The sequence below is a fragment of the Bombyx mandarina genome, chromosome 05, assembly GCF_030267445.1.
Source record: "Bombyx mandarina strain Sakado chromosome 05, ASM3026744v2".
NCBI lineage: Eukaryota > Metazoa > Arthropoda > Insecta > Lepidoptera > Bombycidae > Bombyx > Bombyx mandarina.
Window position 1 is genome coordinate 12,026,709 of NC_143212.1, and position 26,929 is coordinate 12,053,637.

Here is a 26,929-nt window from a genome sequence, read left to right on the forward strand (position 1 = left end):
AATAGTAGGTACCTTTATTCCGTTGTATGACAACTTTTTTTTTCAATTTTGTTGTGTTTATAGAAGACGATTTTATTTGCTATCTACAAAAACCATTTTAAAACGATTTGTTTTCTCTATCTATTCTATTCTATATCTATTATATCTATTCATCTATTACAGGATAAAAAAGGAGATATCTTAATACTAAATATGAATGCAAATCTTGACATGTCAGTCACTAATTAAGGTCGAATCTCAATCGCTGGCGCGAACACTATTTATTATGAAGGAACATAGGATATTAACATGTCGAAAATCTTATTTTTTGTAGTTTTTACACGTCAGATAAATGTTTTAGTAACGGAAATCAAATTAACATGGCATATTATAAAGGTTATCTAATAAATTATAGGGCCATAATATTTGAATACATTATGTTCTTCAGTTTTCACAAATCGTACACATAACTAAAACTTTATTATTATTATTATTGCCATTGCTACTATTGCAGACGTTTTGTGTAGTTCCCAGTTTTCTCGGTCGTGACTCACGTCGCAACGTAGGAAATAATAAAATGAAAATTACAAGCGCGAGATTAAACCGTAAAAGTTGTTTTTATTACACATGAAAACATTTATCACATAAATGTTATGGGTTTAAGAACACAATGGGCGTTTTGAAAATCGGGGTACCATTACGGTAAAGAGTACGTATGGGTAAAAAGTACGTGAAATCATAAAGTTGAATCATGTTAAATCATAAAAATAATCTATGTTATTATTAAGAAATAATACAATATTTTATTCTTCTTAAAACTTAATATCTATACAAACATTTTTAGTATCGTAGTATTCTTTTGGATTTCACGAGTTCTTTTATTATTCACCGTGTCGTCCGTAATCATAAAAAAACTGTATACTATTCGAAGCGTTGGAAATAATAATAATAATATATAATGCCAAACGGGATATTAAACTTTAGAAGCAACTTTAATTACTTCTTGCACCGGATTAGTAATTAAATAAATAAAAAATAACTTCTTGTAAAAGTGTAATTTTATTCATTAAACGCGTACAGCTTGCATCTATTATTTTATTGTCGTTAACTACACCAATTATATAATATTACACCTAGGTTATGCAATTCGTCTTGTTTACGCTACATTCTTCTAATACAGTGATTCTCAACCACTGCTCCGCGGCACTTTTGTGTGCCGCCAAATTTCAAAAGTGTGCCGCCAATTTTTGCGAATATATAATAATGTTAATATTATTAAATTATATCATTTTAAAAGAAAAATATTTTAGATGTGGCGGGTAGCCATCATACAACGCAAGATAATTGACAGATGCCTGAATCTCGCTTACGACATTTTCAAGATAAAGCGCATATATACAAGTTCCGAACAACAACATTCGGACCGTCGGTCTACCAAGCAATGTCACCCGCTCGGTGAAAGATCTTTCCTTTCATCGTTAAGATTCCCAAATTAGACATGAATATATATTTAAATCCACAAAAAAAATTTATAGTATATTTTAGTTTATTTCGTATATTAAAATTTTTGATAAACTATTTATGCAGTGTGTTGTAGTAAGTAAATAATTTTTATCTTTTTTTTTGTGTGCCTCCAAATTTTGAAATCGTTAAATATGTGCCGCAACAAAAAAAGGTTGAGAATCACTGTTCAAATACATATGTTTGAGCGGGTACAACAGCAAAATCGCTAATGGCATTTGGATTTCTCTCTCGAGTTTTGTCCCGAGAGTTTTCCTTGTTAACCTGTCCTGTAGATTGTCGTTTCTTGTTTCAGCCATCGATGCGGCTTGACTAATGAAGATTTAAATCGACGTTGGTGTAAGCCCAGTCCGGTTCTGCATCCGTCTATCTATCATACTAAGGTTAGATAATATCGAAGGACGATTTGCCAGTTGACGATGCCAAGTTAATTTAATTAATATTGGAACTGATTAATTACTTATCGTCGTTATTTATAATTTACATTTTTGTTATATATTTATAAATATATCGTGGTTATTTTTTATTTTGCGAGACAAATGTTTGTTTCAATTATTCAAAAAATTAAATAGGTTTTAAAAAACATTGGACAATGAGAAAATTTAAATGTATTATGTAGAAACATTCCTTTTTTATTGCCCTCTATGTTAGACGAGCAAACTTTGCTCCTATATAAATGGGACGGTGATGAGAGCCACTCCTAACCTAAAAAGAAACGAACGGATGGATACTGAAAGAGAATAGAGAATATGCGTGAGAAAAGTGTGCAGAGTTGATGTATTGCAGGTCTTAATGGAAAAATAGGACACGCTGCGCCGACCACAGCGGCTTGCGTCAGCGGCTTGACTCTGCCTTTGGCATTGCTGACGGCTATGTTCGACGGTAACCACTCACCATCAGATGGCCCATATGCTCGTCGGCCTATAAGGGCCATAAAAAAACAAAAACAAAATCAAGCAGACAGCACACTTGTTGATAAGTGGTTACAATTCTCTGGACACTAATAATAGCAGGAGTACAGCCAGGCCACACTACATAGCACAAAAAAACTTATCTAAAATGTTCATAATCTGGTTTGATTACGTCAGAGCACTGAGAAGACACCGTTGAAGGAAGATAGTTCATAATGATGCCTCATAATAATTATACCAATAGTATTTCATTTACAGGGCCTAATAGAATATTTAGTACGGGTCTGGAAGAAGCCTCCGCTTGTGTACTGCGACTACCATGGCCACTCGCGTAAGAAGAATGTATTCTTCTACGGTTGCGCTGGCGCCGAGAGCTGGTGCAGCAGCGACCGCCTTGTACAAGATGAACCAGTTAAATACCTGGTAAGATTATCCGTGAAAACGATTTTAATATTTGTCAATACATAGAATATGATATTTTTTATTTATTAAATAGGTGGACGAGCTCACAGCCTCCTCTATTTTTTTATACTGGATCATTTTTTTTCTATGTTTCGATTTATAAGTAATACTGAAGACTTTTTGGCGGGAACGCGAGGAGTGAAGTTGTGTGATTTGTTTTATTTTGTCTATTTCGTGTTTCTTCAGGTTTAAATGTGTAATAACGGTGGTTTATTAACTGTTTAATATCTGTGAAAGTGCACAAATGTGGGAAAATGAAACAAAGTCGCTGGACGGAACTTCTCGGGTTCCTCCAAAAAGTCAACTGAAAAAATCTCAGTAAATGACCACCATTTTACTGCGATTATATTTCATTCCATATCATCTCATTTCATTTAATGTCATCTCAGTTGATTAATACCTCAAATTAATCATCTTCATTTCATTTCACTTCATATTATCATTTATCATAAAAATAAGAATATAAATTAAAATAAGACATGACTTAAAAGTCTTAGTTACCAGGTCATAAAATCCATAAAAAAAAAAGTAATGCTCGTAGTTTAAAGTTTTTCACAAATGTAAAGCCATACTTTTTGGATCAGGACATTTTTTTTATATTTTTTTTATTGCTTAGATGGGTGGACGAGCTCACAGCTCACCTGCTGTTAAGTGGTTACTGGAGCCCATAGACATCTACAACGTAAATGCGCCACCCACCTTGAGATATAAGTTCTAAGGTCTCAGTATAGCTACAACGGCTGCCCCGCCCTTCGAACCGAAACGCATTACTGCTTCACGGCAGAAATGGGCAGGGTGTTGGTACCTACCCGTGCGGACTCACAAGAGGTCCTACCACCATGTAGCAGAATTTATTTAAGATGTTTTTAAAAAATCTCATTAAAACATGCGATTTATCGTCTAGCTAGCGATTTTTATAAAGATATCTGGAGACGACAGGCGCAATTCAAATCTCATAATTTGTTCAGGTATAATTAATTAGATTTTCTGGTTTCGAATGGTGAGATTTCTGATATTCATTTAAACTGGAAAAAAAAAACTTGTACTTATTCATGTGACGTATTCATTTTTTATGGCCTTTTCACATCTGCTCTTTGTGTAAATCTGTCCGAGCAAATATCATGTGGACAACTTATGTATGTAATGTATTACAACTGTTTGTAAGGTTAGAAACAGGTGGTACAACTACGAAAATACTATGTAAATAAAATGTTGTACTTGATCGTCGCTAGGTAAAGCTGCATTCCTGTTACGTGATCCTCGTTGGAATTTCATGATCCGATCCCACGTCCTATTAAATATTTTTATCCAAGTTCAGGAACGACACAGCGTCTTCTCGCATTAAAACTGTATACCTAATCTCAAAACTTACTAATTTTACAGGAGAGTGTTTTAAAGGTTTAACATGTGATATTTTTAATATTAATCATCTTTGCAACATTGATTTTTTAACAGTTACATTATCTGTCTTTTAAAGTAAGATAAAATTATGTATTAATTTTATTAATAGTAGTCAAAATATAGGTAAACTAAAAAAAAAACTAGAACTAAACTACAGTCTTTTGATAGTATTTATGAGAAAAATACTGGTGATACCAAATGATTCCGCATATTAACTGAATTTCGAATATTTTTGGAAATTGTACACTTTTAATGCGAAAAGACGACAGGAGCAATCGATGATAGCCATTTAAAACTGTTTTCTAGAACTATTAACTTTTACTAATGGATTGTAATTTCATTTTTTTTTTTTGCAGATGTTGCCAGCCTTGATGCACAGAATATCACCTGCTTTTGCACTCGGTTCGTGTTCTTTCCGTGTAGAAAGAGAAAGGGAGAGTACCGCTCGGGTAACGGTATGGAGACACCTTGGTGTTACGCGCTCTTACACAATGGAAGCCTCTTTCTGCGGTTTCGATCGTGGACCTTTTAAGGTGACCTAAAGAACGTTCAACATTATCTCATGATTTAAACAATAATTCAAGCACGTACTGTAAATCTACACACGTGATCACTGAGCGTTAAGCTAATATTAGGTGCTAAGTCGAAAATTTGCATTGAAAAGTTGCATATGAATCGACCTAGTCAGGCTGAAACTCTAGAAATATCATACTTAGCATCTGCTGACAATTCAATATCAATTAACTTTTTTTTGAAACTCGCAATTATAAAGAGTTAATCAAGAATTCACAAGTCTAGACTGTTTAAATTAGAAATTATAGGTTATAATATAAAGATTAATGATATCAATACAAGCAGCAATATGAGCAGTGTTTTGTTCTCGCAGCTAACAGCTTTACTGGTGGTAGGACCACTTAGGAGTCCGCGCGGATAGGTACCACCACCCTGCCTATTTCTGCCGTGAAGCAGTAATTCGTTTCGGTTTGAAGGGTGGGGTAGCTGTTGTAACTATACTGAGACTTTACAACTTGTATCTCAAGTTGGGTGGCGCGTCTACGTTGTAGATGTCTATGGGCTCCAGTAACCACTTAACACCAGGTGGGCTGTGAGCTCGTCCACCCATCTAAGCAATAAAAAAAAACAATTCAATTGATAACGTTTGAATTCTCAACAAATCCGCAGTCTAGCCTTTTGTGTGAAGACGTCTAATCGTCTGTTGTTTTATTAATTTATCGTCCGTAGACGTTGGCGTGACTGTCAAACGTTTCCTTCTAGCCTGTGGGATATGTAACACCTTTGTGGATATCGCATAACTTATTCATAAGTTCCTGCACAAGCGGAACTGCCCCTTTATAGCGAAGTTTTCGCTAGCCGGCACCGGGGACTCACGATGTAAAATTGTGGGAATAGATATAATGCCCGTGCAATAAACCGCTCATGAGGATGCAATTACGTGAAGCTTGATGGAGGTGTAATCGCTATGGTAATAGCCACTCAAAGTCCGATTTTAACTGTACCCGTACAGGGTTTCCACCTGAACACCCAGCACCTACAGAATGTCGGCAGCGACTTTTGTGAAGCTCTTAATGGATTGAACGACAGCGCTGCTAATGTCGACATTCAGCTAACGAAAGACCTCAATGGGTGCGTAAAATGTCTCAAATTGTTATTATTATTATTATCTTTGATATTTCAGTGCATTATAACAATGTATTTTTTTAACAGAAATATCATTGAAATTCACTTAGCGGTGTCAGGGGACAATAGGCAAGTTACGTTGTTGTGTGATTAATAAATTATAGTTTTAAATTAACATTGTTTTTTTAAACAACTAATCGAACAATTTTCATGTTCAACTTTTTAACATGCAGCAAATTGTTTTCTTATAATATTGCAGCTAAATTCCGGCTACTGATTTTATTATAATACTAATATTATATAATAAGCTGTTTGAATACTAATTCAACGTGCTATATAAGTTACCCAGCCTAGACAAATTGTAGAAATAGCTTAAGCGTGTGACAAAATGACGAGTGACAAGGATTGACGGCCATGTTGTTTGTAGATTTTAATTAATCTAATCAAAAAGCATGACAATAAAAATGCTCGATGTAAAATTTAACGTTGTTATTACAAAAATATAATTTTAAATTAAGTGTTTTACTTCACAGCGAGGGAGCAGTGGAAAGCGAACTGGGCTCCGGCTCTGATAGCGTTCTGAAAACCGATTCAGATGAAGACTTTGATTAGTTGCTGAAAATTAAAATAAATAATAGATCGCTAGAGGCATATTAGGATAAAGCGAGATTACATTAAAACTACATCCTTATTTTTATTTATTTATTTTCGAGCCTTGATTTTATAAGTTGAGTGCATTTTGTTCGCATCCCTCTCTCATTAGCAACGAATTATATTGGACCATAATATTTTATTGAACCGCTTAATCACTAAAAGTCTGTAACAAAATAGACGTGGCGTGAGCTATTAACTTGCACTTACGAGTTTTTAATACTAAAATTATAAGCTGCAAGGTTCAAGTTTTTTTTTTTTGATAAATTAATAATGAATTTAGTTTTACTCATTAAAATTGTTATAGAATAAATAAAAAATTTGATTGAGCTATTTTTCGCATATTCACAATATTTAAATAACTTTAAATTCTAGTTGTAGAAGATTATCGCTAATTGTCTATGTCCAATATGGCCTATTCTATACTATCCTTTAAAAATATATTAGACTATTAGAAACAATATTTTTTCTAATACAAATACGACAATAAGACGTTAGGAACATTCTCAGAGATATTGTATTAAATATGTTCGTCCATTCTAATGTATGTAGATTTTTTTACTGTCTCGAAACTGTGTTTTGGAAAGATTTATTTTATTGTTATATAACATAAATTGTATGTCGTTTGAGATCTCATTTGAATTTTAATAAAATGTTTGTTTTTCATTGTAATTTTGTTTTTAATTTAAAGTATGTATGCGTGAGCCCACGACCAAATTAAAAGGACAGTTTGTTCTACCCTCAAAAAACAAAATAAAATTGTCATTAACATTGAACCAAACAGAACTTGGCAGTCTTGCCAAGTGGACATAGGTGGTAGTAATCTTTGTCATGCTAATGAATTCTAGCATTTGAATTGCGGACTAAGAGATTTGATTTTTGACACCAATTCTTGCCTAAAATGTACGGTAATGTCATTAATTTATTTCAGAAGAGGATTTGTTTCATTTGGTCGCGCTTAGCATCGAGGCAACTCTTTATCTTAACAATTGTCAAAAGAAAAGCGAAACGGGTTTTCAACTCTGAACTGAAAAATTCCAAGACGCCAGATGCCAATACTTCCGTTTTAAGGATGTCCCAAAGCGTCACTGAAGCAGCCATCTATCATGAAGTAGGTATAGAAAACTTTAAAAGAAATCTATATACAGTCCGCGAAGGCGTGGAATAATAAAAAACTCATCGTATAATCATGAAAATCCATATATTATTTCAAAACTCAATATTGTCTATATAACAATCTAATTAATCACATGTTAAAACTAATACTAACATAAATATGTATTTACTCAAAATACAAACGAAATTTGATAAACTGTTATAATTATTGTAACACAAAGAGTTAACACATTTGAGTTTCGCTTTCACTATCATTTCAACGACGCAACAGTGTCATTCGTATAGGTAATAATGTTGGTCATTGGCAATCAGGGACTCAGGATTTATCTCCTTGCAAACGCTTGGCAGCTTGGATGATAACTACAATACGAAAACTTCATTTTTGCATACTTAAAATTACATGGTAGAAAATAACGACATCCACAAAACGGTCCGTAATTAAAGAACTTTAAAAAAAAAATTATTGTTCATTACACTGACCCTAAAATCAACGAAACACTTCCATAGTCAATGATCGATCCTAATTTCTAGTCCTAATTTTCGTGATTAAAGTTTTGATTCACAACATAGTTCACAGATAGACTATACATACTTTTGGAAAAAAAAGTTTTTGTTCGAGACGAAACTTCATATGAGAAAATTATTGAGTCGTAATTTTATAGTTAGGTGTTTAATGATTTTGAAATTCCCGCCAAAAATATTGAAAGCCACGGACCAATTACTTCCATGGTGAAGGAATAACACCGTGTAATAAAAATCAAACCCGCAAAATTTTAATTTGCGTAATTACTGGTGGTAGGACCTCTTGTGAGTCCGCACGGGTAGATACCACCACCACCCTGTCTATTCAGCCGTGAAGCAGTAATGCGTTTGGGTTTGAAGGGTGGACCGGCCAGCCGTTGTAACTATACTGAGACATTAGAACTCATATCTCAAGGTGGGTGGTGGCAGTTACGTTATAGATGTCTATGGGCTCCGGTAACCACTTAATACCAGATGAGCTGTGAACTCGTACACCCATCAATGCAATAAAAAAAAAGCAAAGACAAAATTGTTTTAACGCCATTTGGCAGAATATTAACAATAGGTGAAAGATACGTCCAATGTTATAGCTGGAAAACGAAAGACGTCATATAATCATATTATGTAGCCAATACTTTATGTAATTTTTTTTCATGACATTATTTTAACTAAAAAAAATTATGATGAATTTTCAAGTTTATCATCTCTCCTACTGTAATTATAATGTGGTCTTCAAAGCAAAGTTAGTGCGTTGTTAAGATTATATACGCACGAAAGCACAACTAATAATTAATACCAGAGGGATTTATAACTTGTCTTTTAGCTAGCATTCGTAAGAAATTTTTAAATGAACGCAATAAAAGAGAAATTACGCTGTAAAATTTATTTTTCGAAACAGCATATAAATGCCTGTAAAAATCATAAATTATAACGCGCAGTTGCGTCTGAGATTTATTAAGCGAATTCATAGCTCCGACGTTTCTTAGAGTTAAGGCCCCATTTGAAATATACTCATGATATTTTCGCGGTCTTCATTTTACCAGATTGATAAAGGTGACTAAAGTACTCTTATCTTAATTTTTAGGTATCCCAAGAGTTATTTAAGGGCTACTTTGACAAAAAAAAAGGTTTTATAAGAAATGAATCAGCAGGAGTCGAAACTGACTCCAAGCCGAGACAAACACTCGACGTATAGTGAATTGAACGAATACAGTACTAAGCCTATTTCCGCTTTAGAAATCTAACCGTAAAGAAAGAGAAATAAAATCGAATCTGCGTTATTATTATTATTATCAAAAAACATGTTATTATCTTCTAAGAACGATAAGATTTTATTACGTGATAATAATTGGGAAACAAAGATTAATCTGTATAACCTCATCAACCACAATCGATCTAAAATTAACTTATGACATTTGTAATCGAAATAACTATCTTCCCTGGCGAAAGAAAGCGCGATTGTGATTTGTGACTCAGTTTTCTTAATCATAGATTGTGAATAATAAGTTTGTATTCGTAGCATAATATAATTATGTAATATAATTCAACAAACAATAAATCTTTTGTTATATGTATTTACTATCATAAACTATATAAAAAACAATACTGTATATAAATTTAAAATTATTATTTTTACGAAAATCATAATATTATCTCCTTTGTTCTGTGTTATCTTACCAACTAAAATAACGAAGCGAAAGAAGAAATACAGAAGAAAAAAAAAACTTGAGCATCAAAATTATAGCAACAAACTACTTATCACATGTTCAATCATTACAATGTGTACATTTTATAGGAAGACCAATATGTCAATAAACAACTCGAGATTAGATTACTTTTTCAATTTGTACATTTAAAATTGTATTGGATTTAATGTATTATGGGTTTCTTATTGCAACATTTTATATACGGTTTATAATTGAGACTTAGACCTCATGTCTCAAGGTGGGTGGCGGCATTCACATTGTTATATCTGTGGGATTCCGATAACCATTTAATACCAGGGGCTATGAGCTCATTCACGCGTATATGCAATAAAATTATATTCGAATAAAAAAACTATAGCTGATACGTACTTGAGTGATTTTTGAAAAACCATATCCAAACCTTTGCTTCCTTGGCCGCGATATACACAAAACATATATACAGGGTGTAAAATTAAAAATTAAATTTTAAGCGCAGTAGTTCCGTCATTAATAATTTTCTTGTATTAGAGATAGGTGAATGAACTCATTATTCACCCGGACATCACAATGTTAAAACCGTCATCCACCGTGAGAAATGAGGTCGACGTATCAACATATTGTTTTAATTACGATTTTCGTTACCAAGAATCATCAATGGTGCCATCTATTATCGTATTCAAGAACCATTCCTAAACACCCTGTATACTATGGACTTAATGAAATTAAACAAAAATAAATACAGAAATGTAACAAAATAATTGAAGCAATTTCAGATCAATAATATATCATTATACATTATAATATACATAAAATTATAATATACATTATAATTAAACAAAAAATCTCCTTTGCATTAATTAACTATCGATATGGAACCAGCATGGTCGATTTTACTGCTGTGTTCCGTAATGGTGGTAAATGATAGAGAAAGTTTTAACATTACAATTTTTACATTTCGGATAATTTGTTCTAATCTTAGTATGTTAACTATAATGTATTAATATATATATAGAAAAAGCTTAACGAAACAAATGCAACAAAAAAAGCTATAATATTATAAATACCTATATTTTAAATTGAACAACACTACAGTGTGATTAAATCATTTCTCCGTTTCTCTTACGCAAAATTAAATAACATTTCAAAATCATATTGCGCACTTACATAATGCGATTTTAAATGTTTTCCATTTTAAAGAAATCATCGAAAAAAAGAGCACTTAAATCTATGTCTTTGTAGTATCCTTGTTATGATTAAAAATCAATATTAGCTAGTTAGAATAATAGTGAGGCACCCAAATTAAAAAATAATAATAATAAATGTGGAAAACATCCAAATTTCTTTTATTTATTTTAAGATGGCGCATGTTAAAGTCAACTTTTATTTTATTGTTTTAGGACGGAAAGACAGAATTACGTTAAGGTCCAATTTCTATTAATACATATATCATTTTATTTCTTACAAGCAATATGGGTGCTTATTTACTTTACATTAAATATTATATTGTTATGCACGTTCGTAAATTATGAACGTACAATTACTCATTTCAAAGAGTTCTGAAGAGGTCTCTTACATTAATAGGAATTGACACTTTGAAAATCGTTTGTACAGAAATTTGCGTATAGTTAAAAGACACGTCGGCACAAAAAGGTGGGATCTTAACTAACATTCTTACGTTACTTTTTGTACAAAAATAGAGGAATCTTCGATCGATAAAACCATGTCATTATTTTAAATATTTATTTATATTATATATTTTTGTAACGAACACTGGGACAAACCTCGTCAGGGGAAGAGAACCTCGTACAGAATATTACACACGACCCGATCCAGTTATGGACGCAAGATCTTAAGAGGACACCTTTTTTATTAACATCCAAAGCAGATCTTAAAACGGTTACTGTTGTCCATGGATTACCAAGGTCACGAACAAAGGCACTGCCTTTGCTTAATTTATATCTATTACTTTTTATCTTGAATTATATATTCACGAAATTCTCACATTGTATTGCTGTAAGTTCGAAGTCTGGTCGATCGCGTGAACGATGAGGATCTAATGACGTCATTGTGCAGACTTTTTGAGGGGGGGCGCGCGCGGAAGTCTTTTTAGTTTCCGCCTGATTGATCTTTCGATATATGATCGCTAAAAACCATCAATTCTTCTAAAGTAGGTCAATTTTGTTAGTTTATTGCCGTAGGTTCGAAGTCTGGTCGATCGCGTGAACGATGAGGATCTAATGACATCATTGTGCAGACTTCTTGAGCGGCGGCGCGCGCGGGTGTCTGCGCGGCGGCTGTCTGCGCTGCCGGTCCAGGAAGGAGTGGCCCGCGGACAGCAGCGCCAGCCTGGTCTCGACGGCGTCGCGGTGGCAGCGCGCGCCCAGCTGGTACCAGGCCGACGTCACGAGGCGCTGCTCGCTGTCGCGGGCCGTCTCCGCGCCGCTGCCGCTCCACCTGGATTTAATCATTACTAGTTGAAATACGACTATCTATATGTTAATACGTGAAGCAAAAACTTTGTACGCCTTTTTACGAAAATTATGCGGACTGAGGAGTATCAAATTTCTCACGCTTATAGAGAATATAGAGAAGGAGTGCACAATGCTAATTTTTTTTTTTTATTTGCGTTACATAATAATGCATTAAATCAATTATAAGTTTGAACATTATTAAGGGTCTATTGTCAGACTATCATATACCTATAAAATAAATAATATTGAAGACAAAATATTAATCTATTCTCAATTAGACCACAGACTTTAACAATAAACAAGAGTATTTATACGTATTTGTGTCAAATACATGGTAATGTGTGTAATGTTTTTCAATTGATTTAATGTATTTTATATGCATAATAAAAAAAAATAGCATTTTGCACTCCGTTATTTGAGAGCGGTCGTCACTTTTATTACTATTGACAACATATGATTGCCGATGGGATACTAAAATACGCAAAATTGTTACGCAAAATTGAGCTTTAGAAAAAACAAACCAACTCACTCGTGTCTGTTGTTGTTTGTGGCCGTGGGGTCCGGCCGTGACGCATTAGCGGCGCCGGCGTTACCTTGTGTCGGGTCAGATATTGACTGTTGACCTGAGAAATCATCGAAATTATAATTCTGAAAGAGTTTATATATTTTTTTCCTGCCTATGCTGATAGCCTTAAGAGGCTATTCCAGCTTCACCCTAACATGTAGGTGAGCTCACGGGGCTCAAACCGGGAGTGTTGCTAACACTGACCCCAGCAAGAGCAGTGCTTTTCTGAATCTACCACCGGATCGGAAATGCGACCCACTGAGAAGATCCGGCGAGAAACTCAGAGGACTGTGTCTATGGATTAATTTACTCGTCGAGTCCTACATTGACAAATCGACATTAAGTACATGACAGCTGTCACCTCAATTATAGGTGCAATCGACAATGCAATAGTTGACAACATCATGATATTAGAATAGTCAAAATACAATGGATAATGTTATAGTAGGAATGATATAGGTTTGCCTATACAATGCAAGTTATTGAGAGATCGAACTACATATCTTAGGACGGATTAGGTGATATTTACGTTGTGAGACCAACAAACAAAAACTCAATAAAAATATAAAAAAATAGAAAAATCTAGTCTGTGATTAGGAATTGCTTTACTGGTAGTAGGACCCCTTGTGAGTCCGCACGGGTAGGCACCACCACCCCGCCTATTTCTGCCGTGAAGCAGTAATGCCTTTCAGTTTGAAGGGTGGGGCAGCCGTTGTAACTATACTGAGACCTCAGAACTAATATCTCAAGGTGTGTGGCGCATTTACGTTGTAGATGTCTATGGGCTCCAGTAACCATTTAACACCAGGTGGGCTGTGAGCTCGTCCACACATCTAAGCCATAAAAAAAATTGCCTAACGATTGTCCCAACAAATCGTGGCCAAGTTTAATTAATAAAACTCTTTTTCTAGCCATTTGACCAAGCGTCTAAAATATATTTATACTGTTGAGAAATTCACCTGTAGTTTTCGGGTCGAGGGTCCTGATGACTTCCTTGGCCTTTTCGACGTACTTCTTGTACTTGTCCTCGAGCGCGAGCAGGTCCGCGTCTCGCGAGGCGACGTCCTCCTGCAGCTTGGCGGAGCGACGCCTCTCTTCGCTCAGAGCGTTCTGGAGCTCTTCGACTTGGAGAGCTTTCAATTAAAATCTCAATTAAGAACTCGGCTAACTTCGTGCTGCGATAGAGCCTAGCCGATGGAGGCGCGTAGTCGCCTTTACACACTTACCAATCAGCCTTCTTGAAGAGCGGTGCCTCCGGCATAAGAACGGTAGTTCGTTTTCGTTTGCTAACGTCAAGAGAAGATTTCTAAATTGTCCAAAGACAATAAACGTGATTGGTGTACTTAGATCGATCACCCTATTCGCCCCTATGATGTCTGACGATGGTGTTAATAACTGTGGCTTCTCCGATATATAGGTAAAACTCTTTGACAGTCGTTTTACTGGTGGTAGCACCTCTTGTGAGTCCGCGCGGGTAGGTACCATCACCCCGCCTATTTCTGCCGTGAAGCAATAATGCGTTTTGGTTTAAGGGAAGGGCAGGCGTTGTAACTATACTGAGACCTTAGAACTCATATCTCAATCTCAACTCATACAAGCTCCAGTAACCACTTAACACCAGGTGGGCTGTGAGCTCGTCCACCCATCGATAAAAAGAAAGTCCCCAAATAAAATAAAAAATTTACATTTTCTCTGGTTGTCCTCGATGGCAGAGGCAAGTCTAGGATGAGGAGCTTCGAGCGTGGCCTCGAGCTGCATGATCCGCTGGCTCGCCTCGCGGTTCTCGGCTCGTTGCTTCTCGAGTCGAGCCCTGTAGTCCTCGATTAGAGCCTGCATACATTATAAACAAAAAATTAAATGAACGTACCTACTAAAAAAAACAATTGAAGCACAGTATGTAATGTTCGCATTAACAAAAACTAAAAGCACAACCAACGGATTTGATTCGTAAAATATCCTAATGAAATCCTATTAAATAATCTAAAATACACACAAGAAAATATTTTTATTTATCTATAAAGAATTATTTCTGGCAATCACTAACAATGTATTTAAAGAAAAACCTTTTTTTATGCGTGTGGACTCAGTAGAGGTCCTACCACCAGTAATTACGCAAATTATAATTTGCGGGTTTGATTTTTATTACACGATGTTATTCCTTCACCGTGGAAGTCAATCGTGACCACTTATAAAAATTGGTACCCGCCTGCGGGATTCGAACATCGTTGCATTGCTAGATACGAATGCACCGGACGTCTTATTCTTTGGGCCACGACAACTTCAAATGTTTTAGGCTTTAAATGTTGTTTTCTTAATATTGTACAGAAAACGCAATTAAGTCTTTTATTATTGTTTAACCACTTACAGAATATTCCATATCATTACAAAACAAAAAAATTGCAATATTTTAAATATTTTATTTTATTGTATAAAGTGAAGAGATATGAAGAAGTTACGATTTACATTTACAATGTTAGTTATTATTAATTATACTGTTCGTTACCTCGTCAAACGGCGCACTTTGGTTCTGCCTCAGCAGTTTATTTTCGTGCTCCAGCCTGATCAAGCGCTCCTTGACGTCATTCGGCATTAGCTCCCTTGAGACATTGTCTTTACTTGCGTCTATTAAATAAAAAAAATCTTTTTCACCTCAGCAGCTCCAACATGCCGCTTTAGGTGCGAGACAACAGTGAACAAAACGCGATTTTGATTCGAGCGTGAGTCAAAGTAGCTTTTTAATTTTTCAATCTTCAGTGCCACGAATTGACATTGTTCAGCCATAATTTTGAAACATTCGAATTTTACTGTGCTCTGTCTCTTTCACATGCATATAAAAAAGCGAGTGAAAAAATCAAACTCCTTCGAAATTTGATTTTGGAATTCGAACTCAAAGAAAACACGTTCGGAAACGCGTAATACCCTAAGATTTAGAGATATTTGTAATCAAAAAATTACCTACGTTTTTTTAAATAGTTATTTTAATCTATATCTGTTCATTTCTATGTCTCCTGATTAATATGTGTTCTCACTGCTGAGGTGAAAAGTTATGTGTGCTACACGAGAGCAAAGTTTTTTGCATCGCATGCTGTTGAGTTCTTCACTACGCTCAGGATTCTAACTATGAATCACTCGCTACGCTCGTGAATCAATCATAGGATCCTTCGCTTGCTCGGGACTCAAAAAAAAATTTTTTTATTGCTTATATGGGTGGACGAGCTCACAGCCCACTTAGTGTTAAGTGGTTACTGGAGCCCATAGACATCCACAACGTAAATGCGCCACCCATCTTGAGATACAAGTTCTAAGATCTCAAGTATAGTTACGACGGCTGCCCCACCCTTCAAACTGAAATGCATTACTGCTTCACGGCAGAAATAGGCAGGGTGGTGGTACCTACGCGTGCGGACTCACAAGAGGTCCTACCACCAGTAATTACGCAAATTATAATTTTGCGGGTTTGATTTTTATTACACGATGCTATTCCTTCACCGTGGAAGTCAATCGTGAAAATTTGTTGAGTACGTATTTCATTAGAAAAATTGATACCCGCCTGAGATTCGAACACCGGTGCATCGCTCAACACGCATGCACCGGACGTCTTATCCTTTAGACCACGACGACGACAAACATACATCTGCTACATAAACGTAAATCCAACGAACCCGTGGTCATCGTGGAGCACCGCAGTTCGTCGACAGTCTCACGGAGCATACTCTTTTCCTCAACGAGCGCGTCCCTCTCCCTCTGCAGGGAGGCAGCGCGACTACTCAACTTCTTGTTTTCAATCTCCAATTTATCGGCTTTCGTTATTTCCGCGTCTAATTTTTCATTCAGATCCGTCACCTGCAAGTTCACGTGTCCAAATAAGTACGTTATTTGACAACGGCAATAACGGAGGCAGCTACCTCGATTTATAATAGTGTTCACTCAGAAAAAGTAAGGATTCTATAGGTCCACAAAATATGTTATCAAGGATATAAGTGGATTATTGAAGTTATTAAGGGAAATATGGTAATTGAATGTTTAACGCAGATTGCGTTAAACATTCATTCATTCATTTTATTAAACAAGTGTATATATCTAGTACATCTATATTAATCTATTGCATCTTGGAAACGACTATAACGTTTTCTCTAGATCATCTTTGACTTACGAGGTGGTGTTAAAAAAAGTTTTTTCCGTGTTTTTTTTTCACAGACGATATCTTCATAAAATAAGGTTTAATCTTTTATATCATCTCGTAAATCTCTGAGGTACTTATGTTATTGCTATTGAATGTTAGCAGAATAGTATCTCAAATTTTTACAAGATGGCGCTGTAATTTTTTTTATCTGCGCACTCTAATTTATATTCGTGTATAAAATTTACGTGGACTTTTTGGCGGGAACGCGAGTAGTGAAGTTGTGTGATTTGTTTTATTTTGTCTATTTAGTGTTTCTTCAGGTTTAAATGTGTAATAACGGTGGTTTATTAACTGTTTAATATCTGTGAAAGTGCACAAATGTGGGAAAATGAAACACAAAGCCGCTGGACTTAACTTCTCGGGATCCTACTAAAAGTCCACTGAAAAAATCTCAGTAAATGACCACCATTTTACTGAGATTATATTTCATCCCATATCATCTCATCTCATCTCAATTAATTTCATCCCAGTTGATTAACGTCTCAAATTAATCATCTTCATTTCATTTAATATCATTTCATTTCATTTCGCTCCATATTAACATTTTTCATAAAAATAAGGTATAAGATACCAGGTCACAAAATCTCTTAAAAAAATAAAATTTAAATTATTTTTATAGATGTTACATATTTAAGATTATATTTGTTACGAGGGGAACTTGTTACCTGTTTCTTGTAAATATCGAGTTGCACCCGCACGGCGTTCGCTCGCGCGGCCGCCTGCTCGTACTCTATGGTGCGTTGAACGTACTCTGTGTTGGCGTGCTCTAGTAACTTAACCTAAAAACATATTTTACCACTTTTTTTTTTATTGCTTAAATGGGTGGACGAGCTCACAGCCCACCTTGTGTTAAGTGGTTACTGGAGCCCATAGACATCTACAACGTAAATTTCATTTAATTTTATAACAACACATTTATTAACATGTATTGACATAAATAATATATTTCACAGTACAGAAATACATATAACGTCTCAAATTCCGACGTTATATGTATAGGGGAATAGGTGTGTTTACGAGGTACTAAAATCGCGTAAAGCGTATGCGTTATAAGAGTACCCTGTTCTATGGGGGATTACTATATTGTTATTATGGGTGTCTAAATTTACAATTAATACTTTTAACAAACGAATACTTTTATTACCTGTTTTTTTAAATCAACATATTCCTCCATCCGCTTTTTATACGATGCCACTGTGGTCTCCAACGCGACCGCCTTCGCCGCCGTCTCACGCAAAGCATCCACTTCGTCTTTCAGAGCCACGTTCTCTTGGGCCGCTATCTATAAATACGCATTATTATACAAAATAAAACCATCAAAGCATTTTAATATCGGAACTAACTACAAACAATGTAGACCGACTAAATACAATGCAAATGAAGTCTTACGTAATTATATTAACAAAAAAAAAACAAATTGATTTTCTACTTAAATAACTATACACACAAGCGCGATTTCACTCAATGATCTTTATAAAACTACATATGTACATATTAGCTAATCTAAAAAAAAAATATAGTAAAATTAAAATAAACTTAACATCGAAGGAGATAGAGTGAGTGACATTCTAATCTGAAAAGAAGTCGTTTATAAGAAGCGAATAGAGAAAGAAAAAACGATTCAATTGCCACATCATTTACTGGTGGTAGGACCACATGAGTCCGCGCGGGTAGGTACGGTGGTACCCCGCCTATTTTTGCCGTGAAGCAGTAATGCGTTTCGGTTTGAGGGACGGGGCAGCCGTTGTAACTATACTTGAGACCTTAGAACTTATATCTCAAGGTGGGTGGCGCATTTACGTTGTAGACGTCCATGGGCTCCAGTAACCACTTAACACCAGGTGGGCTGTGAGCTCGTCCACACATCTGAGCAATAAAAAAAAACATCAAAACGAAACGCACCTGTAGCTCCTCGTTGCGTAATTTTAAAATGGCCAACTCCCTTTCGAGGGCGTCGCTTCGTGCCCTCTGATCGTCCCTCTGAAGCTCGACTTTGTCCAGTTCGTCTTTGAGCGCGTCGAGCTGGGCCCGCATGTTGCTGTAGCGGAGGGTGCCGGCGTGGGCGGGCCCCAGGGACTCGCCGCCGTCGTCGAGGTCGACGTCGTCGGCGGCCGCGCTCGCCGCGTCTCGGGCCGCCGTCAGCCGCGCCACCTCGCTCAGAAGCGTCATCTTTTCCTCTTGAAGGATTTTTACCTGAAAACAAAATAAACACATTGCTGTTATTGGGAAAGGAAATCGATAATGGATAGGATAGGATATGATAGAATTTGGATATGATAGGATTAGGATATGATAAATATGATATGATAGGAATAGGATACTATGGATACTATAGGATATGATCACTGGTGGTAGGACCTCTTGTAAGTTCGCACGGTAGGTAACACCGCCCTGCCTATTTCTGCCGTGAAGCAATAATGCGTTTCGGTTTGAGGGTGGGGCAGCCGTTGTAACTAGAACTTATATGTCAAGGTTGGTGGCACATTTACGTTATAGATGTCTATGGGCTCCAGTAACCACTTAATATCAGGGGGGCTATGAGCTCGTTCACACATCTAAGAAATAAAAAAAAAGATATGATAAAGCTAAGATTTTGATAGTACACCACGAAAACACGTCGTGTAGTTTTCTTGGTTCGTGCCACCTGTGATCGAGCATTTATTTAATGAGCACCGCACACAAGCCTTTCGCATGGTTCGACCCACAAACCGCCATAACATCTCCCCCGAGAGATAGTGTCTGACCATTTGGTCCTGGTCAAAGGAAATCGCCGGTAAAACTGCCTTACAAATATGTAGCTTCTTAATTTAATAAATGTCTAATTACTACATTTACACTTTACATAATAATCTGATTGTAAAATACTTTAGGTACAAACAATATAAATTAAGGTTTCGTACTTCAATTAATGTAAATCGGAATGTGGCCTTGCTATTCGATTTTAAATAGGTACAAAAGTATAAATATTTTACGCTGTAACAGAATTACTGTGAAAAATAATTGGTACAACGAAGATATCAGTATAGCCTTTATTATTGTAACATTCCGACCACTCCACAATCTTTCTAAAACATTTCTATGTCACTAAACTCAAAGCATGCGAACCTTAAATAATAATGAAAATAAAAACAAACCTGTGTATCCAACTCATGGCATCTTTGCGCCAAAATTTCTCTCATCTCAGCATCGGAATGTTCAATGCCTATGTCTTCTGAATGCAAACTCCCACGATTCGCTCCCAAAGTCAACGTCTCCAATTCCTTTCAATGAACAAACAACATCTAAACACAGCACACGACTACGATACAATGTAGACACTATATTGTAACAGTATTATCAAACGTATTGTCACATCAAAGGAAACCCACCAGAGGTCACTGGTACTAGCCTCTTTCATTAAATTCGACGCGACGGCACTAGCACAATACAATTAAATTGCATAACCGACAATGAAAGGACCTAAGTTGGATTTAAAAAGGAAAGTCTCGTCACAACGTTAGAACGTAAACTGACATCAGACTCAAACTCTTCACACGAAGCGTATCGTGATCCAAGGACATAAATGCGAGCGTAACTAACACACAATTTCTTTACCGCAATGGGTAATGAGCAAATCCAAAAACGACGTTAAGCAATTCAAAAGTATGATTATTATAAAACATATTCGCCATTATGTACGTCATATTACAACGACGCACTCCTGCAAACTAAGTGAGTTCAATGCATGAAAATAGCAGTCGAGTGAACTAAATTACACATTACATAAGAAAAGTGGGACTAATTGGTTACGGATGGATATAACAATAAATTATTTGAGAACGTTAAACTGAATTTAAGGCTGTGACGATACGTTTTCTATTATCATTCATCAAAAACTATACGCACGTGTAATTTTTTTTTTTATTCAAATGTAACGCGATGTTGCACTTATAACCAGACAAATGCTAGTACAAATGTTAGACAATTATTACATACAATCGAAATGGATCATAAGTAATATTTGTTTACACATATTGCAGTCTGTGCGCATATAAAACTGCGAATGCACACAAGGTCGAACGCAATTATAAAACGCAAATTTGCCGAAATAAAATTACCATTTTTTTTAAATTTATTAGTCCATAAAACATCTGTTTCGTCTAAAGAATATTAATTAGAGTTCATAACGAATATCAAGAGTCACGTCGGTATGAAACACAAAATATAATCTTTGTTTTAAGTAAGGTCTTTCTTGTTTTCTTGTTATTCAGATCCATAGATTCAATTGGATGATAATACCATTTGATAAATATTTAAATATGGAGCCTGAAGGCAGCATTTTGCTTAAAGCTTTTGAATATACAGCGGCGAGTCCAAATACTATGTCCGATACTCAGTATATCCAATGTGGGTTGGCTCAATTCAAGAAATCACATTTTTTATTGGAAAAAAATGTTCAAATGTTGAAAGTTCACACATTTTTCCTTTTTAATTACTTCTGAACAGACGAGATTATGGCCCACCTGGTGTTAAACGCCTATCGAAGGTATGGTAACGCAGTCTGATGGAGCGATGATTTTAGTTAGACGCGTGAAGGTTTTGAAAATAATTTAATAAATTTGTCACTTTAATTTATATAAAACTGAACAAAAACTACCTATAACTTCAAGAGAAAATTGAATATTCTTCATTTAGTTTTATAAATATACCTTTCTATTTAATATTTATTTTGTAGCACATGAGATTATTTTATGTGTATAATATTATACATAATTCAGAAATTATTTTCAGTATTCCTCTGAATTTGACTATGGAGAACCTAAACAAAAAGGACTGTTTATTTATTTATTTAGGATTAACTAACTTAGCCTTTATTCGGTTAATAACCGATTAAGATAAAGCGTGCCGAGCGTTAAGAAGCCGTTCCGCGCATCAGTCTTCTCCCAAATCTTAATATGTACATTGCGTACAATAATAATTAAATATGTTTTTTTTATGTTGTCGTGCACAATTATTTAATTACCACCATTTTTTCGTTTTTGAGAACAATTGCAAAAAATTATATAAAAATTTACAATCATGTGATGATTGTAAATTTTTTTTTCGGAAGCCATGACTAGTTGTTCATAATAATCGGTTAAAACTTCTATTATATATTCATACATTAGAAATAAGCACGCGCGGTCTAAAAATTGCCCCACCTAAGGAAGGCCGTTTACAGCTAAAATATATAATTGTTTGAATGATTGTGTTTGAAGATGCAATTTGATTTCATATAAATAACCTACCTGTATAGCTTGCATTATAGATCTTTGACAAGATAACTCCATTTCCATTATTCTTGTTATGTACTCTTCCTTCTTAATACAGTTTACTGCACAACCTGAATTCAAAATAATGATGTTGAAGTTATATGATTATAGATTACGTCAGTGGGCCTCAACCTTTTTACTCTTTACATACTCGTACATACTCTTTACAAATTCGCGATACTTTTTTTTATATTGAAGAGAACGTAAGAATTTGCACATTTATTACATAATACATCATTAACATATTAAACGCAGTCGTAAAGTTAACATCTAGTAAACAGTGTGCTTAGTGCGAGTTTTTTAACGCTCTCGATAGCGTAAAAGTTAGCTCATATTTGTATGGAATGGGATCGTTTGCGTACGTTTGCCTCTAGGGGCGCTGTTCCAACTGCATACAAAATTGGCTTAACTTTTACGCTATCGAGAACCTTAAGAAACTCCCACTAAGCACACAGTTTTTGTGTACGCCTACGAACGATACGACTATGCCGGTGTTCGAATCCCGCAGGCAGATACTACTGTTTCTAATAAAATACGTACTTAACAGATATTAACGAATTACTTCCACGATGAGGGAATAATAACGTGTAATAAAAATCAAACCCGAAAAATGTATAATAAATAATGGTGGTGCTCTTGTGAGCGCGGTCGGGACCACCACCCTATCTATTCTACCGCAAAGTAATAATACGTTTCGGTTCAAAGCATGGGGCAGCGGTTGTATTGTAAAACTAAGGTTGAGAACATATGTCTCAGGGTGAGTGGCGGCAATTACGTCCTTGATGTCGATGGGCTCCAGTAACCATTTAACAATAGATGGGCCGTGAGCTCATTCTCCCATATAAATAAAAAAACAAGTAAATTAATAAAAATATCGCATTTGTTAATCTCGGGACAGATTTGACAGAGGCTTGCGACACACAAATATTTCGCGACGCGGTGATTGAGAGCCACTGGATTACTTAATCTAAACTCTTATTTCTACATAATCATTTAACTGCTTAATAGAAAGTTTACTTTAGGTCAGCACCAATCTTTCGAAATACAAACCCCCTTTAAAAATGCGTGAGAAATTGTTCGTGTCTGATTACCAGTTTAAAAAAGATCTAACATTAGCAAAAGGATTTTTTTCAAGGAATGTGTCCCGTCTGCGCGTAATTGCAATAGCGTCTTAGACTACGAACGATTTCTAGGACGCATCACTCTTGTCAGAGCGATCGTGGGCGTCAGTCAGTATCATTAGTGTGGGCAGATATTCTGCGCAATCGCCACTTATCCCGATTTGTGGGGACCCTGGTACACTCATGTAAATAACCGCCAACTGCCTTAGGTACGAACGATTAAGTAGGGGGAATTTTTTCTATAATTTACAGAAAAAAATCCTTATAAAATTCATGCACAATCAAACTAGAACTTAATTTTTCTATAGTTGCAAAATAATGTAAAAAGATATTTTTCTATGAAAATAACAATCAAATCAGTGGCCTAACAATGATCTAATCTTGTATATATAATTTTAAAATGTAACAAAAAACATATCTGCCTCGTGCTTGTTCTCTCTCTTGACAATACAATTGTTTGCTGTTTGACTGTGTACCAAAATTATTTTACATGCAACACAAAACCTATCATTCTCGCTCACCTGCTTTTCAATTGTAATGTAACAAACTATAGTTTTAATGAACTGATGTGCTATAATATATGTATAAGTAATATCCCCTTCACACTACACCTACCAAGCTTCATCTCTGCACTCCCCTAAGGTAGACTGTTAGAGAATGCCTATGGCATTAAGTCCGCCTTTATACTTTATAGTATAAGAAGTTATAAATAAATAAATGTGCACCAGATATAGGATTTTAAGTCGCTGGGCGTCTAAATTTCTTGTTATTTTATAATTTGCTGTCACATTTTCTTATGAACATACATAATATTAACAAATACAAAATCACCGTTTATCAGATGTACTTAATCCATTTTTTATTTAATACGAAACGCATTCAGAGAGTAGGCAATGTGTTTGATGCAAATACTTACTTAAAACTAATTGTAGCAACCTTCTTAAGTCAGACGGGTCGGCTGTTTCAGCAATGTTGACTACATCAGGTCTTGGAAATTCTTGAAGACTCAAATTCAAAATGTCTTGATGGTAATCTAAAAGTTGTAAAATACAAATGCAATAGAATACATGCTATAACTTAAAAAGTTACTGAAATCAAATTTTTCTATTTATCTCTACTAATAAAAAAACTATCAGTCAATCTACATAGAAGATTTAGATTATGACTTGGGGGTTGTGGAGAATAGCATGTCTATCAACAATCTCGTATGTCTCCCAATTCACTTACTTATCCTTGGATGAGTGGGATGAGATGGCCCACCTGGTTTTAAGTGGTTAAGAGAGCCCATAGACATCTACAACGTAAATGCCTCTATCCACCTTGACACATAAGTTCTAAGGTTTCAGTATAATACAACTACTGCCCCACCCTTCAAACCAAAATGCATTACTGCCGAAAGGTGATACCTACCTGTGCGGACTCACAAGACCTACCACTAGTAAGAACTTTTAGTCAATTAATTACTTTCATTTTGTTATTTATGATGTTTCAAATACTTTACAGTTGTCATAGTCACAAATAGATTTGCAACTTTGCAACTAAAATAGATTTGTGCAATATTGTTAGCTAGGAAATTATTTCTATAGCAATATATTGCTATTATAACATTAACATTATTTATTTCCATCAATAGGTATGAAACACACAAGGGGCTATTAATGCAATACTAAAAAGTAGTTGACCTGCTTTCATTTCCTTACATAATAAAATGAATTTACATTAATTTATAGAGTTGAGTTGTTTATTCTGTTATATTATTATAACTCACAGTACAGTACAGTATTGCTCACAGGAAAAAATTGTACACACTTAGTCAATGGGACTCCCTGGGAGTTTTTTCCTCAAACCTACTCTACCCCTATCCTACCCATCAAACAGTACAATTATGAAATATCCTCCCACTTGCTGTTGACACTAACACCTCTTTGTACACCTTTAAAAAATGGAAAAGGTACATTGTATTCCAGTTATTGTAATTCTGGTGTACATTTAAATACATTTTATCTGTCCATAAGCTATCTATGTTTTTTATTTGTTTATTTAATAGTATTGATGAAAGCTAATATTAGTAGTTTTGTTTCTGATTTGGTTCACTTTTTTCCCTTGGATGAGTTAGGCTTTGTGTATGCTGGTATTGCAAAGTAAAAAAATTATTAGTATAGGTTTTATGAATACATATTATCAGACTTACCAACGACACCCTCCAATATTTTCTTTAAATTACTAACTTTTAGTCTCCAGTTGTTTCCAACATCTGTCTTTATTTTTGTATTCCATGATGGAGTGAAATATTCAGGGGCTATCTGGGTCAAAGCTTCAGCTATTGCCACTCCATCTGAGAGTTCTATAATTCATGATTTGCATTTAATATAGCTAGTATATTAGAAGTAGTATCTCTTATTTTATCAACAACTAATGAAAGTGAGTGGGCAAAAATCCTTGCACTTTCTAGGCTACTGAGTTAATAGATTTTCAAAACTAATTTCGAAACTATCCATTAGGTGGAAGTCAAATTATGATCTAGATTTTGATTCTGTGTTTCGAATGAAAAACCTTGTTTTGAAAGATATACAGACTTAGAAACGTATCCATAATATTTTTACCCATTGGATTTCCATGTTTGGCCTTAAGATTTAGCGTTTGTAGCCAATTGATTAGATTGTCACACAATACTGCACCATTCCCTTCCATTGTATTTAATTAAAATATATGAAATAGTCAAATAGTAAGCTTTACACAGATCAATATAATTTATTTGTTTTTACACATTGTAGGTAGATATATAGTTTAACAATAAAATAAATAGAAAATAAATATTTCAGTGTGTTGATTAATTGTTCATGAAATATGACGTTTAATCAAATGTTACTTGTCACTCTTGTCATTTGGATGAATAAAATAGGTAAACGTTTACGGCTCATGCTGACAACTTTTAGGCAAATTACGCGTTACAGCTTACTTACCAGTCACTATTCCGGTGCTCGTTAGCGGTGGTAGAATCCTGGAGATTTTAACTTTAAATATACCGTATTATGTAGGCTTAAAGAAAAGAATAAACATTATTAATATTATTATTTTTATTGCTTAGGTGGGTGGGCGAGCTCACGGCCCTATAGCCCTCAGACACAGCCCACTGAGTTTCTCGCCCGATCTTCTCAGGGGGTCGCGTTTCCGATCCGGTGGTAGATTCTGCGAAGCACGGCTCTTGCTAGGGTACGTGTTAGCAACGTCGTCAGGTTTGAGCCCCGTGAGCACACCTACTAGTTAAGGTTACGCTGATATGACCTCTCAAGGTTCTCAGGTTAGGTAAGAAAAAAAATCACAGCCCACCTGCTGTTAAATGGTTACTGGAGCCCATAGACACCTACGACGCAAATGCCGCCACCCACCTTCAGATGCGAGTTTTTAAGGT

At 35.3% G+C, this 26,929-nt stretch overlaps 2 protein-coding genes across 7 annotated transcripts in view; one reads left to right on the forward strand and one right to left on the reverse strand.

The window, feature by feature from the left end:
* LOC114251376 (cytosolic carboxypeptidase 1) overlaps positions 1–7,235 on the forward strand; it is an 81,414-nt gene extending 74,179 nt beyond the window's left edge. For 5 of the 6 annotated variants that reach the window (XM_089727787.1, XM_089727791.1, XM_089727789.1 and 2 more), the window contains 5 exons: positions 1,796–1,883; positions 2,670–2,834; positions 4,631–4,807; positions 5,800–5,918; positions 6,446–7,235. In XM_089727787.1, the coding sequence (XP_089583913.1) occupies positions 1,796–1,883; positions 2,670–2,834; positions 4,631–4,807; positions 5,800–5,918; positions 6,446–6,524 (628 nt within the window). In that variant the 3' untranslated portion in view covers positions 6,525–7,235. Of the gene's footprint in view, positions 1–1,795; positions 1,884–2,669; positions 2,835–4,630; positions 4,808–5,799; positions 5,919–5,999; positions 6,363–6,445 lie in introns of those variants that run through there. The other variant, XM_089727792.1, reaches the window with a different exon arrangement.
* Positions 7,236–7,747: 512 nt separating this feature from the next.
* hook (hook microtubule tethering protein) lies at positions 7,748–26,377 on the reverse strand. The gene is made up of 14 exons (XM_089727793.1): positions 26,121–26,377; positions 25,709–25,861; positions 24,434–24,550; positions 22,373–22,467; positions 20,240–20,365; positions 19,008–19,298; positions 18,250–18,387; positions 17,771–17,884; positions 16,585–16,765; positions 15,426–15,544; positions 14,608–14,752; positions 13,882–14,055; positions 12,887–12,980; positions 7,748–12,340 (listed from the first exon to the last, which is right to left on the reverse strand). Exons 1-14 carry the CDS (start codon positions 26,206–26,208, stop codon positions 12,130–12,132), a joined length of 2,046 nt encoding a protein of 681 aa, XP_089583919.1. The 5' UTR covers positions 26,209–26,377; the 3' UTR covers positions 7,748–12,129.
* Between the last annotated feature and the right edge of the window lie 552 nt (positions 26,378–26,929).

Excerpts from the sequence above, each read along its gene's own strand:
- hook (XM_089727793.1), bottom strand. The coding sequence starts at position 26,208 with ATGGAAGGGAATGGTGCAGTATTGTGTGACAATCTAATCAATTGGCTA. Across the intron at positions 16,766-17,770 it reads TCGATATTTACAAGAAACAG|GTGACGGATCTGAATGAAAA; the intron begins GTAACAAGTTCC and ends GTGAACTTGCAG. Across the intron at positions 14,056-14,607 it reads CGAGGACAACCAGAGAAAAT|CTCTCCAAGTCGAAGAGCTC; the intron begins GTAAATTTTTTA and ends TTTAATTGAAAG.